Source organism: Apodemus sylvaticus, chromosome 16 (genome assembly GCF_947179515.1).
Source record: "Apodemus sylvaticus chromosome 16, mApoSyl1.1, whole genome shotgun sequence".
In the NCBI taxonomy this organism is placed as follows: domain Eukaryota; kingdom Metazoa; phylum Chordata; class Mammalia; order Rodentia; family Muridae; genus Apodemus; species Apodemus sylvaticus.
The window spans coordinates 17301794-17314249 of record NC_067487.1 but is presented as its reverse complement, the minus strand read 5'-3'; the positions used below and the strand labels follow the sequence as shown (position 1 = coordinate 17314249).

At 46.0% G+C, this 12456-nt stretch overlaps 1 protein-coding gene across 1 annotated transcript in view; it reads left to right on the top strand.

Moving 5' to 3' along the window:
- The first annotated feature begins 436 nt into the window (after positions 1-436).
- Retreg1 (reticulophagy regulator 1) overlaps positions 437-12456 on the top strand; it is a 141235-nt gene continuing 129215 nt past the window's right edge. The window contains exon 1 of the mRNA XM_052159555.1: positions 437-891. Coding sequence (XP_052015515.1) covers positions 623-891 — 269 coding nt within the window. The 5' untranslated portion in view covers positions 437-622. The remainder of the gene's footprint in view (positions 892-12456) is intronic.

Genomic DNA, 12456 nt, shown 5'->3' with positions numbered 1-12456 from the left:
TTCCTTGACTCCAAATGTCTTTTTCTTCCTTTCCCAAGTCAGCGTTTGTAACTGACACAGTTAGGCAGGGTGTACCTGCAAGGGACCTGGACAAGGGCGTGCTGAGTCCCGAGTGCTGAAATACATGGCCAGGACACCCGGTTATTTTCTTCTACATTAATGGATGGTCGACTGTCTGCTCTGGCTGGAGAAAGTAAGAATGCGCCCCCTTGCCCCTTTTAAAATCCAAAGCCCCAGCCTCCGCTTGGGGAGTGAGTCCTCTGCCTTTCCCCCTCAGCTGGAAGGGAAGAGGGAGTATTTTCGTTGGTCCCCAGCTCCCCAGGGACGCCGCCCAGCTCGCACCCACCGAGCGGAGCCCAGGATGTGCAGCCAGACCCAGGGCGGCCCCGCCCCTACACGAACTTGACCGCACCCTCTTTCCCGGCGCCGCCAGGCCTGACGTCACAAGGCACCCAGCCGCCAGCACCCCGCGGTGCGCACCCTGCGCCCCGACCGGTCCCCCGGTTGTCTCCGCTGCTCTCCCGGCGCTCACCGCCAGGCGCGCGCGCGCGCGTGCCCGCCCGCCCGCTCGCCTCCTGTCCCCGTCCCCATCCCCGTCCCCGCCAGCAAAACACCGCGGAAGATGGCGAGCCCGGCGCCCGAGGAGCACGCCACACAAGGATGCCCGGCTACGGAGGAGCAGCCGCCGCGGCCTGGGGTTCCCGGGGAGGAGGCAGGGCCGGAGGGCGCGGGGCCGCAGGTGGAAGAGGCCGCCTGCAGGGTGGCCGCCGCCCTGACCTGGCTGCTTGGGGAGCCGGTGCTGTGGCTGGGCTGGCGCGCCGACGAGCTCCTAAGCTGGAAGAGGCCGCTGCGCAGCCTGCTCGCCTTCCTGGGTGCCAACCTGCTGTTCTGGTGAGCGCTCTGGCTGGGTGGGGGCGCCCCAGAGGGCAGGTCACCTTGGGGCGCCCATGGCCGGATGTGGCCTGGCTGGGGGGTTGGGGGGAGCTGGGCGCCGCTGCGGTGGAAATGACAGCCTGATCCTCACTTGCTTGGTCACCTGTCTGAAACAGGTAGTCACCCACTTCAACTTTCCTCTAGCCGCACTTCCCTGTGAGTGGCTGTCACCCTTGCTGCGGGTGTCCAGTCTCCAAGGGGAGGTGATGGTCAGCTGACCCACGTGTGCTCCTGTATCTAGGGATGTTCCAGAGCTCTCGAAAACTTCGACCCTGGTATTGTTAACTCTCAGGTCTCGACTTTCAAATATAGGAGTACGGAGGCCCGTGGGCTTGAATTAATTTTTGCACCCACAGAGACATATCTGGACTCTAAACGCTGCTGCCTTCGTCGGCCACCAGAGACGGGCAGTGAATGATTTGTTGTTCTTTCCCCTGGAGGGTAGGGTTTACTGTCTTTGATTGCAGATGAGGAAGCAGGAGGTACACAAACAGGTGGATTAGGTACACCGCCCCGCCCCAAGATCGCACAGCTGTGGGGGAGGGGTGGGGTGGGATGGAGGTGGGGTGGGGGTGGGGAGTAATTTCAGAGCAACTTCAGAGGGACTAGGCAAGGGATTTTCTTTGAGTAATCCCCCAATCAACAAGTTTGCCTTGCCAGAAAGTGTCCACCTAGGTAAGCATCAGGCAGTTCAGGCTCCACGGAATGATGAGCCCTATCGCCCGGTACTAGTTCATCGTGTGTGTGTGTGTGTGTGTGTGTGTGTGTGTGAAGAAAAACCTTTGTTTGCTACATACACGGCCACGGCTACATACACGCCGCATACACAGCCCTCGAAGTACGGAATAAGCAGTTTCACTAACAAGTACCTATTTACAGGACGTAGACTTCTTAACCCCAAAGTTGGGAAATAAATAAATGCATAAAAAGAGATGTAGCCTGTTATTTTTTTCCCCTAGATTAATAGCTTGAGCAACGTGAAGGGTTTTCTTCAGATGCTTGCTGGTCTTGGTTTACTCTGAAAACGAGCTGTGTCTTGTTGCTGCCTGTGGATGTTAATTAACGTTGGGTCTCTCTCAGCATTGCTGTTTCTGGAGTTTATCTCAGGTCTCTTTCCTGTTGTAAAGTTACCTTAGCCTTTAAATAAAGAGGTTATATCATGTTGAGCTAGACTGGGCAGCACACCAAGTCTTAGGGCTGTGTCTCAATTATTTACTAATAAGCAGCATGTAAGTTTTATTTTATTTTTTTGAAAACACCACAGTTCTAAAGTGTGAAGGTACAAAAATGTAAACACTTTGAAAATCTTTTCCCTTTGAAAATCTCTTTCCCACGCCGGGCTCCTCGGCTTCCTTCAGAGGGGGAGGGACAGGGTCGGGGTGGTGGGTGGGTGGGGGTGGGGTGGGGAGGGCTGCTAGCTTTCTGAGTTTTTTTTTTTTTCTTTCTTTCTGTTTCAGCAGAAGCTCTGTGTGATGTGTAGATTGTGGGCTGGCCTAGTAAAGATTCCCCGTTTAAGGGTGGGTGCCTTGCTGAATACTCCCTGTTTGTTCGATGCATAGAATTCCTTTCCAAGAGTGCTGAACTTGCCTCCTAAGGAAGCTCAGACGTGGCTCCCAAGCTGTGCATTTTGAGTGTGATAGCTGAGTCTTGTACTGTGTATCATTTTTGTATCTAGGAAACCTTTTAAAGGGCAAGTCCCACAAGAGAAACTGTTGGGTCGGAGGGCATGGGTGTGCCCTTGCATTTTAATGGCCGTCCTATGGAATGGCCACCATGCTGGGGCTCTACCAGATCACTTGCTTACCAGCAGGGAGTGTGACAACCTGCTCCTCTACACCCTTGCCAAGAAGCTTTTGAAAAACGTTTTACTCTTTAAATCTAGTAAGTGGAAAGGGTACTCTGGTATGGCTTTAAATTTACATTTGTCAAAGACTGAATGCTTTTCTTGTATTTAAGGACATCATGATTATCTTTTCTCTGCAGTGCCTATTTATCTATAATGACTCTAGTTTGTTTCTTCACTTTAGATGTTGGTCTTCTTATTGACTTACTGGAACTCTTTTTATATGATGGATTTTACTTAATGTCAAGCGTTATCGCTTCTTGGCCTTTTGGCTAAGATGAAGTGTAATGTCAAGAGTTACAAACATTTTTCCAGTGATGTATTCTTACATGTATGCATGTGTGTGTGTGTGTGTGTGTGTGAGAGAGAGGGGGGGGAAGGGAGAGAGAGAGAGAGTGAGTAGTTCTGGTCTATATCTATGTATGTGCCTGTAGTAGAGGCCAGAGGGCCTCTTTAATTGCTCTGGTTAGTTTTTCTCCAACCAACCCTGGAGCTTATACATGTGTCTGGGTTGGTTGGTCACTGAGCCTGGGGACATGCGTGTCTCTAGCCCTTCTGTGCTGGAGCCATCACGCTTGGCTTGTATGTGGTACTTGGGATCTGAATGCTTGTGTGACAGGCACATTCCTGACAGAGCCACAGCTCTAGCCTCCCTGTGACATCTTTCAGAACCATTGTTGGAACTATTTTTTTTGTATAAATAATTAAAAAGTATATTTGATAATTTTCACGAGTATTCTCTCATGTTCCTCTTACTTACCACTCTGATGGGAGGACAGACAGTGGCCACAGATGGAACCTGGTTAGAATCTTGTTTGTTTTCTTTTTCCTGTTTGCAGTAGCTGAATTCCACGCATGCATTTCCTCTGACAGATAACCCTCCTGCTCTCAGAATCCTGAAGCAGTTGCTGCTTTTGTGTTATAATCCATTGAACCTTAGAACTTATTTTTATTGATGCCATAACTGTTTTTAAAAAGATTTATTTTATTTATCATATGTAAGTACACCGTAGCTGTCTTCAGACACTCCAGAAGAAAGCATTACTATGTGGTGGCTGGGATTTGAACTCAGGACCTTCCAAATAGCAGTCAGTGCTCTTAACCACTGAGCCATTTCATTTCTCCAGCCCCACCATAACTGTTTTTAAACTTTCCTTATTTGAATCTTTGGACTTAAAATATCCTGTTTAAAGCTTAAGACTTTTTTTAAAAGCTAGTTTATTTCTTCTCAAATGAGCCTATCTTGGTTTTCATTACCTTTTTCCCTTCAGACAGGATTTCTCTGTGTAGCCCCAGCTGTCCAGGAATTTGCTCTGTAGACCATGCTGGCCTTGAACTCACAGAGATCCGCTTGCCTTTGCCTCTGAGTGCTGGGATTAAAGACATGAGCCACCACTGTCCAACTTTAAAAAACAAAACAAAACAAAACAAACAGGTTATTACTCTATTACCCAAACTGGTATCAAACTCAAGATCATCCTCCTGCCTCAGTTCCCTGAGCACTAAGACTAGGTGTGAGTCATCATTCCTGGTTATAGATGACTTCATTTGGTTCTTTAATATTTTGTGTCCTGGAAATGCTAATGCTTTTGTTTTCTATAAAAAAAAACCAATATGAAGAAGTCAATATGTTGAAAACATAATGGGCGGTAGAATTCCTGCAACCCCTCCTCCCGAAATTTTAGCAAAAGCAACGGACACTTCATTCATCATTGCTGCCATTCCGTTCTTGGAGAAGTTAACTTTCGCATAATTTAATACCTAATGCTAATAATTGCTTTCGGGATTTTGAATTTGACTCAGGAATTCCCACACTGACTACCTGCCCCTGATCTACAACAGCAGTGCTGTGCATTGGAAAGCAGGGATTGAAGCAGGTCCCAGGAGGTTGGGTTATCTCTAGTATATATCCAGCAAACATATGGGTGGATGTTTTGAGGAAGGATAATTCACCTTGCGATGGTCTGCTGGGACAGAGTCATTGCGGAAGGGAGAGACTTAGGGTCTTCATGGATAGCGCCGAAACTGGGCGGTGATGAACAGAGGTGGTTTTAGTAGATCTTGGACCGAGGGAACTGTCTAACTGTAAGGAATATACCCAGCGAAAGAAAGATGATTTTAAAGGAATACTCAGTATTTCATCTATAAGTTAATCTGGTAGAGAAAAGCACCAAGGGTATAAAATGTTGATGAGGTTGTCGAGGTGCTATGGGGATACACTTGGGGTCCAGTGCTTGCCAGAAATGTTGTGTTTAATGTTTGAACTCAATTTTTCTTTAAGGACAATAAAAAAGTCCTGTGAAATGTGCATAAGTATTAAAATGGGTAAACCAATTGGTGATCACTTATTCCTACCATGGACAGTTCATTGCTATGAAGAGACACCATGACCATTGATGACTCTTATAAAGATTTAATTGGGGCTGGCTTACAGTTTCAGAGGTTCCGTCCATTATCATCATGGTGGGAGCATGGCAGCTTGCTTGGAGACATGATGCTGGAGGAGAGTTCTGCATCTTGACCTGAAGGCTTCCAGAAGGAGGCACTCTTCTGCATTGGGCAGATCTTGAGCACTAGGCACCCCCCAAAGCCCACCCCCACTGTGACACACTTCCTCCAACATCTCCTGATAGTGCCACTTCCCATAGGCCAAGCTTTCAAACATGTGAGTCTGTGGGAGTTAAACCTATTCAAACCTACCAGAGACAACAGCCACAAAGACAATGGATCATTGCAGATGAACTCTACAAATGTAGTTTGGGATAAAAGAAGCACAATGTGACATGCGGGCCGGCTGGGTCTTGCAGTGTTGCAGACTGAGCTAAAGTTCAAAGATGCTGATTTAATGACATACACTTAGGGGGTAAGACTGCAAACATAGCATTCTTTAATCAGGCATGCATGCATATTCTTATATATGATATACTTAAGAGAAATGCTAGCACGTGAAGAAGTGCCAAAAATAGAGGTTTAGTCATATCATGGTGAAGTAAGATTAAATGTAGGCTGCGTAGAATGCCAGTCTTTAGAATCAAGGTTCCCACAGTGGAAACAAACTGGACTACAGTTCAGTAGTCCTGGGACTGACTAGACCAGGCTTCAGAATGCACAGTCTTACTCATTTAACTTACAATGAACACCCTTTCAAAATTCCTTTTCTTTTTTTGGTTTTTTGGATTTGGTTTTTTGGAGAGCGGGTTTCTCTGTATAGTCCTGGCTGTCCTGGAACTCACTCTGCAGAACAGAGTGGCCTCAAACTCAGAAATCCGCCTGCCTCTGCCTCCCAGAGTGCTGGGATTACAGGCGTGAACCACCATAGCCCAGCTTCCTTTTCTTAATTTTTAAAACAGCTAATATAACTTCATAATCCCAAAAATTTAAAAAGTGGGAAAAGACAAACATTTTAGAACTGTTCCCCATGCCTGGCACCCGGCCTTCTCACAAGGGCAGCTGGTGTTTTACAGTTTTAAAGTCAGCTTGAAGTGAACCTGGTGAAGAAGAAATGACAGTTTACTTTTTAAAAGATTTATGGTTTTTTGTTTTGTTTTGTTTTGTTTTTCAAGACAGGGTTTCCTCTGTGTAGCCCTGGCTGTCCTGGAACTCACTTTGTAGACCAGGCTGGCCTTGAACTCAGAAATCCGCCTGCCTCTGCCTCCCAAGTGCTGGGATCAAAGGCATGCGCCACCACTGCTCGGCTAAGATTTATGTTTTAATTTCTAATTTTGTGTGTGTGTGTGTGTATGTAAAGGTTTTTTGTGCATGTGAACACATGTGCCTGTAAAGGCCAGAGGTCACTGGATCCTGTGGAGCTGGAGTTACACAAGATTGTAAGCTGCCTTAGGTGTGTGCTGGGAACTCAACTCAGGTCCCCTGCAAGGTCACATGTGCTCTTAACTACTGAGCCATAGCTTCAGCTGAATACTTTTGGTTTCAAAGAATCAGTTTTTTAAATTTATACTAAAAAGAAGATATTGTATGTATATAAAAACATATACATGTGTATATTTCTGTATGTGTGTGTACATATATATGTGACCACAATGGCAATCAAGATTTAAAGTATTCTATCAACTTGTGTCTTAGTGACTTTTTGGTTGCTGTGACAAAAATACCATGAGGGGGCTCACTGTTCCAGAGAGTTAGAGTCCAGGACCATCATAGTGGGGAGCATGGCAGCAGGCAGGCAGGCAGCAGGCAGCAGGCAGGCAGGCAGGCAGGCATGGTGCAATAGCTGAGAACTTATATCTGGTCAACAAGCACAAGGCAGAGAGAGCTCACTGTAACCTACTTGGGCTCTGAAACCTCAAATCCCACTCCCAGGGCTGCACCTCCTCCAACAAGGCCACACCTCCAACAAGGCCACACCCCCTTTAACAAGGCCACATCCCATCCATCAAGGCCATACCTCCTACAAGGCCACACCCCCATACGACAAGGCCACACCTCCTACTTCTATTTTTTTTTTTAATTTTTAATTTTTTAAAATTTTCTATATTCTTTCTTTACATTCCAAATGTTTTCCCCTTTCCAGATTCCCCCCTCCGTATCGGTCTCATAAACCCTGTTCCCTCTGCCCATTTCCCAATCACCCCCCTCCCATTTCTCTGTCCTAGTACTCCCCTACAATGCTGGATCAAGTCTTTTCAGAACCAGGGTCCTCTCTTTCCCTCTTCTGAGGTATCATTTGATATGCTAATTGTGTCTTAAGAATTCAGAGCTTCTGGGCTAATTAATATTCACTTATCAGTGATTGCATTCCATGTGTATATTTTTGTGATTGGTTTACCTCACTTAGGATGGTATTTTCCAGTTCCAACCATTTGCCTAAGAATCTCATGAATTCATTGCTTTTAATTGCTGAGTAGTATTCCATTGTGTAAACATACCACATTTTCTGTATCCATTCCTCCATTGAGGGACATCTGGGTTCTTTCCAGCTTCTGGCTATTACAAATAAGGCTGCTATGAACATAGTGGAGCATGTGTCCTTATTGCATGTCGGGGAATCCTCTGGGTATATGCCCAGGAGATGTATAGCAGGGTCCTCCGGAAGTGTCATGCCCAGTTTTCAGAGGAACCTCCAGACTGATTTCCAAAATGGTTGTACCATCTTGCAATCCCACCAGCAGTGGAGGAGTGTTCCTCTTTGTCCACATCCTTGCCAACACTTGCTGTCTCCTGAGTTTTTAACCTTAACTATTCTGACTGGTGTGAGGTGAAATCTCAGGGTTGTTTTGATTTGCATTTCCCTAATGACTAATGATGTTAAACATTTCTTAAGGTGCTTCTCAGCCATCTGAATTTCTTCAGGTGAAAATTCTTTGTTTAGATCTGTACCCCACTTTTTAATAGGGTTATTTGGTTCTCTGGGTTCTACCTTCTTGAATTCTTTGTATATATTAGATATTAGCCCTCTGTCGGATTTAGTGTTGGTGAAGATCCTTTCCCAATCTGTTGGTTGACGTTTTGTCCTTTTGACAGTGTCCTTTGCTTTACAGAAACTTTGTAATTTTATGAGGTCCCATTTGTCAATTCTTGATCTTAGAGCATAAGCTATTGGTGTTCTATTCAGGAACTTTTCCCCTGTGTCCATGTCCTCAAAGGTCTTCCCCAGTTACTTTTCTATTAGTTTCGGTGTGTCAGGTTTTATGTGGAGGTCCTTGATCCACTTGGAGTTGAGCTTAGTACAAGAAGATAAGAATGGATCAATTCGAATTCTTCTGCATGCTGACCTCCAGTTGAACCAGCACCATTTGTTGAAAAGGCTACCTTTTTTCCACTGGATGTTTTCAGCTCCTTTGTCAAAGATCAAGTGACCATAGGTGTGTGGGTTCATTTCTGGGTCTTCAATCCTATTCCATTGATCCACTTGCCTGACATTGTACCAATACCATGCAGTTTTTTATCACTATTGTTCTGTAGTAAAGTTTGACATCTGGGACACTGACTCCCCCAGAAATTCTTTTACTGTTGAGAATAGTTTTAGCTATCCTGGTTTTTTTGTTATTCCAGATGAATTTGAGAATTGCTTTTTCTAACTTTATGAAGAACTGAGTTGGGATTTTGATGGGGATTGTGTTGAGTCTGTAGATTGCTTTTGGCAAAATGGCCATTTTAACTATATTAATCCTGCCAATCCATGAGCATGGAAGATTTTTCCATTTTCTGAGGTCTTCCTCAATTTCTTTCTTCCTAAAGAGTTCCATCCACTGTGGGCCAAGCATTTATATGAACGTAAGGGACCCCTTCTCATTCAGATCCCCAGGACCTAAAGGACAGTTAGGGCTGTTTCCTGTTAGTCCTCATTCAGGGTCTGATCTATTTCAATATGACATCAGTCTCTCCTTTCCTAAAGTTCTACATGATAATAGCATTTGTGTCTGACCTCATTTGAGTTTGCATCAAGTTTTAAGCTTCAAGCTTCATTCCTGCTGTGTGCATTAGTTATTTGGTTTTTTTGTTTTTTGTTTATTTGAGACAGAGTATTTTTGTATACTGCCCTGGCTGTCCTGGAACTAGTTCTGTAGACCAGGCTAGCCTCAGACTCACAGAGATCCATTTGCCTCTGCCTCTGAAGTGTGGGGATTGAAGGCATTGTTCATTTTACTTATTTATTTATTTATTTATTTATTTATTTATTTATTTATTTATTGCCGAGTGCTATGCTACTTTGGAGGAGTGTGTCACATGTTGGCTTCTCCATTCATAAGCTGATATTCATGTAAAGGATTTCCATGCTTGCCCATTATTATTTAGTACTATTAAAGTTACTGGAAAGCTCGGGGACAAGCCTGGGTGTGACGTAGGAAGTGGTAACCTGGACTTTGTTACAGACTCACGACCGTGGCCCAGGATGAGGAAAGAATGGAGCAAAATGCCCGCCTTACAAGTCTCCTTGCCGGCCATGATTCTGAAATGTTATAACTATTAACGCAGCCCCTCTTTTGAGTCACGTGCCTCTGCAGCTTAAAAAGCCGCTCTGATCAAGCTTCGAACTCACTGTTGGTGACCGCGGCATCTACAACTCTACATCAAGGAGTTTTTCTTCATGTCTCGCATTATGTGAAGACATTTCCTTCCACCCGTGGAACTATTAAAATGCAGCGAGTTGGTATTCTTGAGATGGTTACACAGGGACACACCTTGCAGGGGTCCTCGGGCCCTTTGACTTTCGAGGCATCTCGAGTACATTCTGGAGTGCTGATGGGACCCGCTGAGATCGGTGGAGTTGGCTCAGAAAGCGGCACAGTCCAACCTCCCACGTGGTGTCAGGCGTGCCCTCTCCCCTGCTCTGATGGTTCCCCAGCTCGCAGTGTGAGCATGCGAGCATGCGCTGGCTGCAGCATTTCCTGCTGTTCAGCAGGAAACCCATGCAGATACCCAGCCTTCCCCAAGCCTCCCTAACAAGAGTCCCCGGAGGTGAGATGGGGATCCCTGGGCCTCTCCAGCTCTCCTGGACGCACACTCACATTTGAGTAGCATCGGGTCTGAGCACCTTCTGGAGTTGGGAGTCCTCTTCTCTGTAAGGTGGCGTTTCTATTGCTGACTGACTCCAGCTGGTGAACATTCTTACCTGGACCTACTGGCTACACCTTGGTGACATCCGCAGTTACCAGTGGCTTTACCTTGATGATATCCGTAAGCCACCAGCATCCCAGTCCCACCTATAACAGTGGGAAAGATACAACTTTGGTGGCTTGTCAAAGTTTGTCGATTATAATTATAAGATATTTTCATATCTAGCATCTCATTTGCATATAATTTAAATCTCATTTACATACATTATCCCCATTTTACACAGAAAAGAGCAAAGGCTCATTGAAGTGAACTCAACTACCAAGAATGTCCGCCTATGCACTGTTCAGTAGAGAATTGGCCATGAGGGAAATTAGTCTACACTTGCCTTGCCCATTGCAGTGAGTAGTAGGTTCTTGGGGGCTCTTGAACACCTAGAATATGGATAGGAAAACCTTTTTGCAACCCCTTTGATTCAGATAATCCTTTCATAGGGGTCGCCTAAGACTATTGGAAAATACAGGTATTTACATCACTATTCATAACAGTAGCAAATAACATGAAGTAGCAATGAAATAATTTTATGGTTGTGGTTACCACAACAAGAGGAACTGTATTAAAGGGTCCCAGTGTTAGGAAGGTTGAGAACCAGGAGACTGGAGTCTCTCTCTCTCTCTCTCTCTCTCTCTGTGTGTGTGTGTGTGTGTATATCATGCAGACCTATGGGACAGTGGACCATTATGTTATGTTACCCCTCTGGTTTATGTTGTGTTTTATTTTGACCCTTCTGCCCTACTCAAAAATTTCATTACAAGTATCATTAGAGACAGTCACTCCAGTAACGCTGCTCCTTTATAAAAAGGAAAGGAGGAACTGTGGGACAGTAGACCATGCCGGGAAACTTGGTAAGGGAGAGCGGGTGTGAGAGCCCGGAACTCAGGTACACCCCGGAGACGGTAGGCGCCTCCCTGCTCCCTACTAGATTCCTGGCCCGGAACTTGTGCCACGCTCCCCACATTGGTCATGTAGCCCAGACAGAGTTCTCCACACAAATTAGGTACCCAAAGGCCCTGAGGAGTTATCCAATGAGCTTCCCTTCCCCCACATTCCCCCTGCAAAAGATATTTAATCTCTGGTCCGCCCCAAGAAGTTGGTAAACATTCATTTGTCATGACGAACAGTCAATACGCGGTATGGACAAACATGGAGTGTCTCTTTCACCAATATCCACCCTGGGAAGCATGGAGACCTACGCCTACAGACCCGCAGCCTAAGTCTCTCAAAGAAGACCTCTCTGTGCTACCAAACAACTGCCACTACCTTAGCTACCTTCGCTGATGAGCTAAGTTGGAGTTCCCACTCCCTGGCCCAGGCTAGTAGCTGTCCTCAGCCCGTGCGGACCCCCAATGGCCCCGGCCTAGCAATGGGCCCATGGACCCTCAATCCTTCATTCCTGATCCCTCTGTGTGACACCCCAACAGCTGGAGGTCTGGGAGTCAGAAAAACCCCAACTTTAGCCCCTTTTACCTTCATCCCACTCCGAGCAGTGTTTCAGCACTTCCCTACAGCCTGACACCCAAAGGTGGCTGCCTGGGATCAGTACAATCAAATCCCCCACGGTTCGCCTTCCCAACAGCGTGTCCCACATGGTGGAGCCGGAACGTGGACCCACGGTCACCTGTGAGGCTATGTGTGGATGTCAGCAGTCACCATTGGGTGCCTTCCTCTTGTAAGCTCTATCATCGTTTTGAGACGGTGTCTCACTGAACCTGGAGCTTGCCATTTTACTTAGACTGGCTGTTATTGAGTTGCTAGGAGCTGCTTTGCTTGTCTCTCTGTCCTCTAGAGCTTGGGCCATGAGCAACCACCACTCTGCCTGGCTTTTTGTGTGGGCGCTGGGGATTGAACTCAGGTCCTCACGTTTGCATCGCAAGCACTTTACCTATTGAGCCATCTCTTCATGCCCTCGGGAAATGAACTTTTAATTATATTTACTTTAAATGTAAAGCGTCCCATGGGGTTGATGGCCATCCATCACAGTTCTTGATGGTAGGTATCAGGAGGAGCCATGAAGCATATCCGTTTTCATAAATTCAGCATTCCATTGCTTAAAAGAATACCATGAGAAAACCCAGCTCATCAGACCATGTTCTAATATTACATAA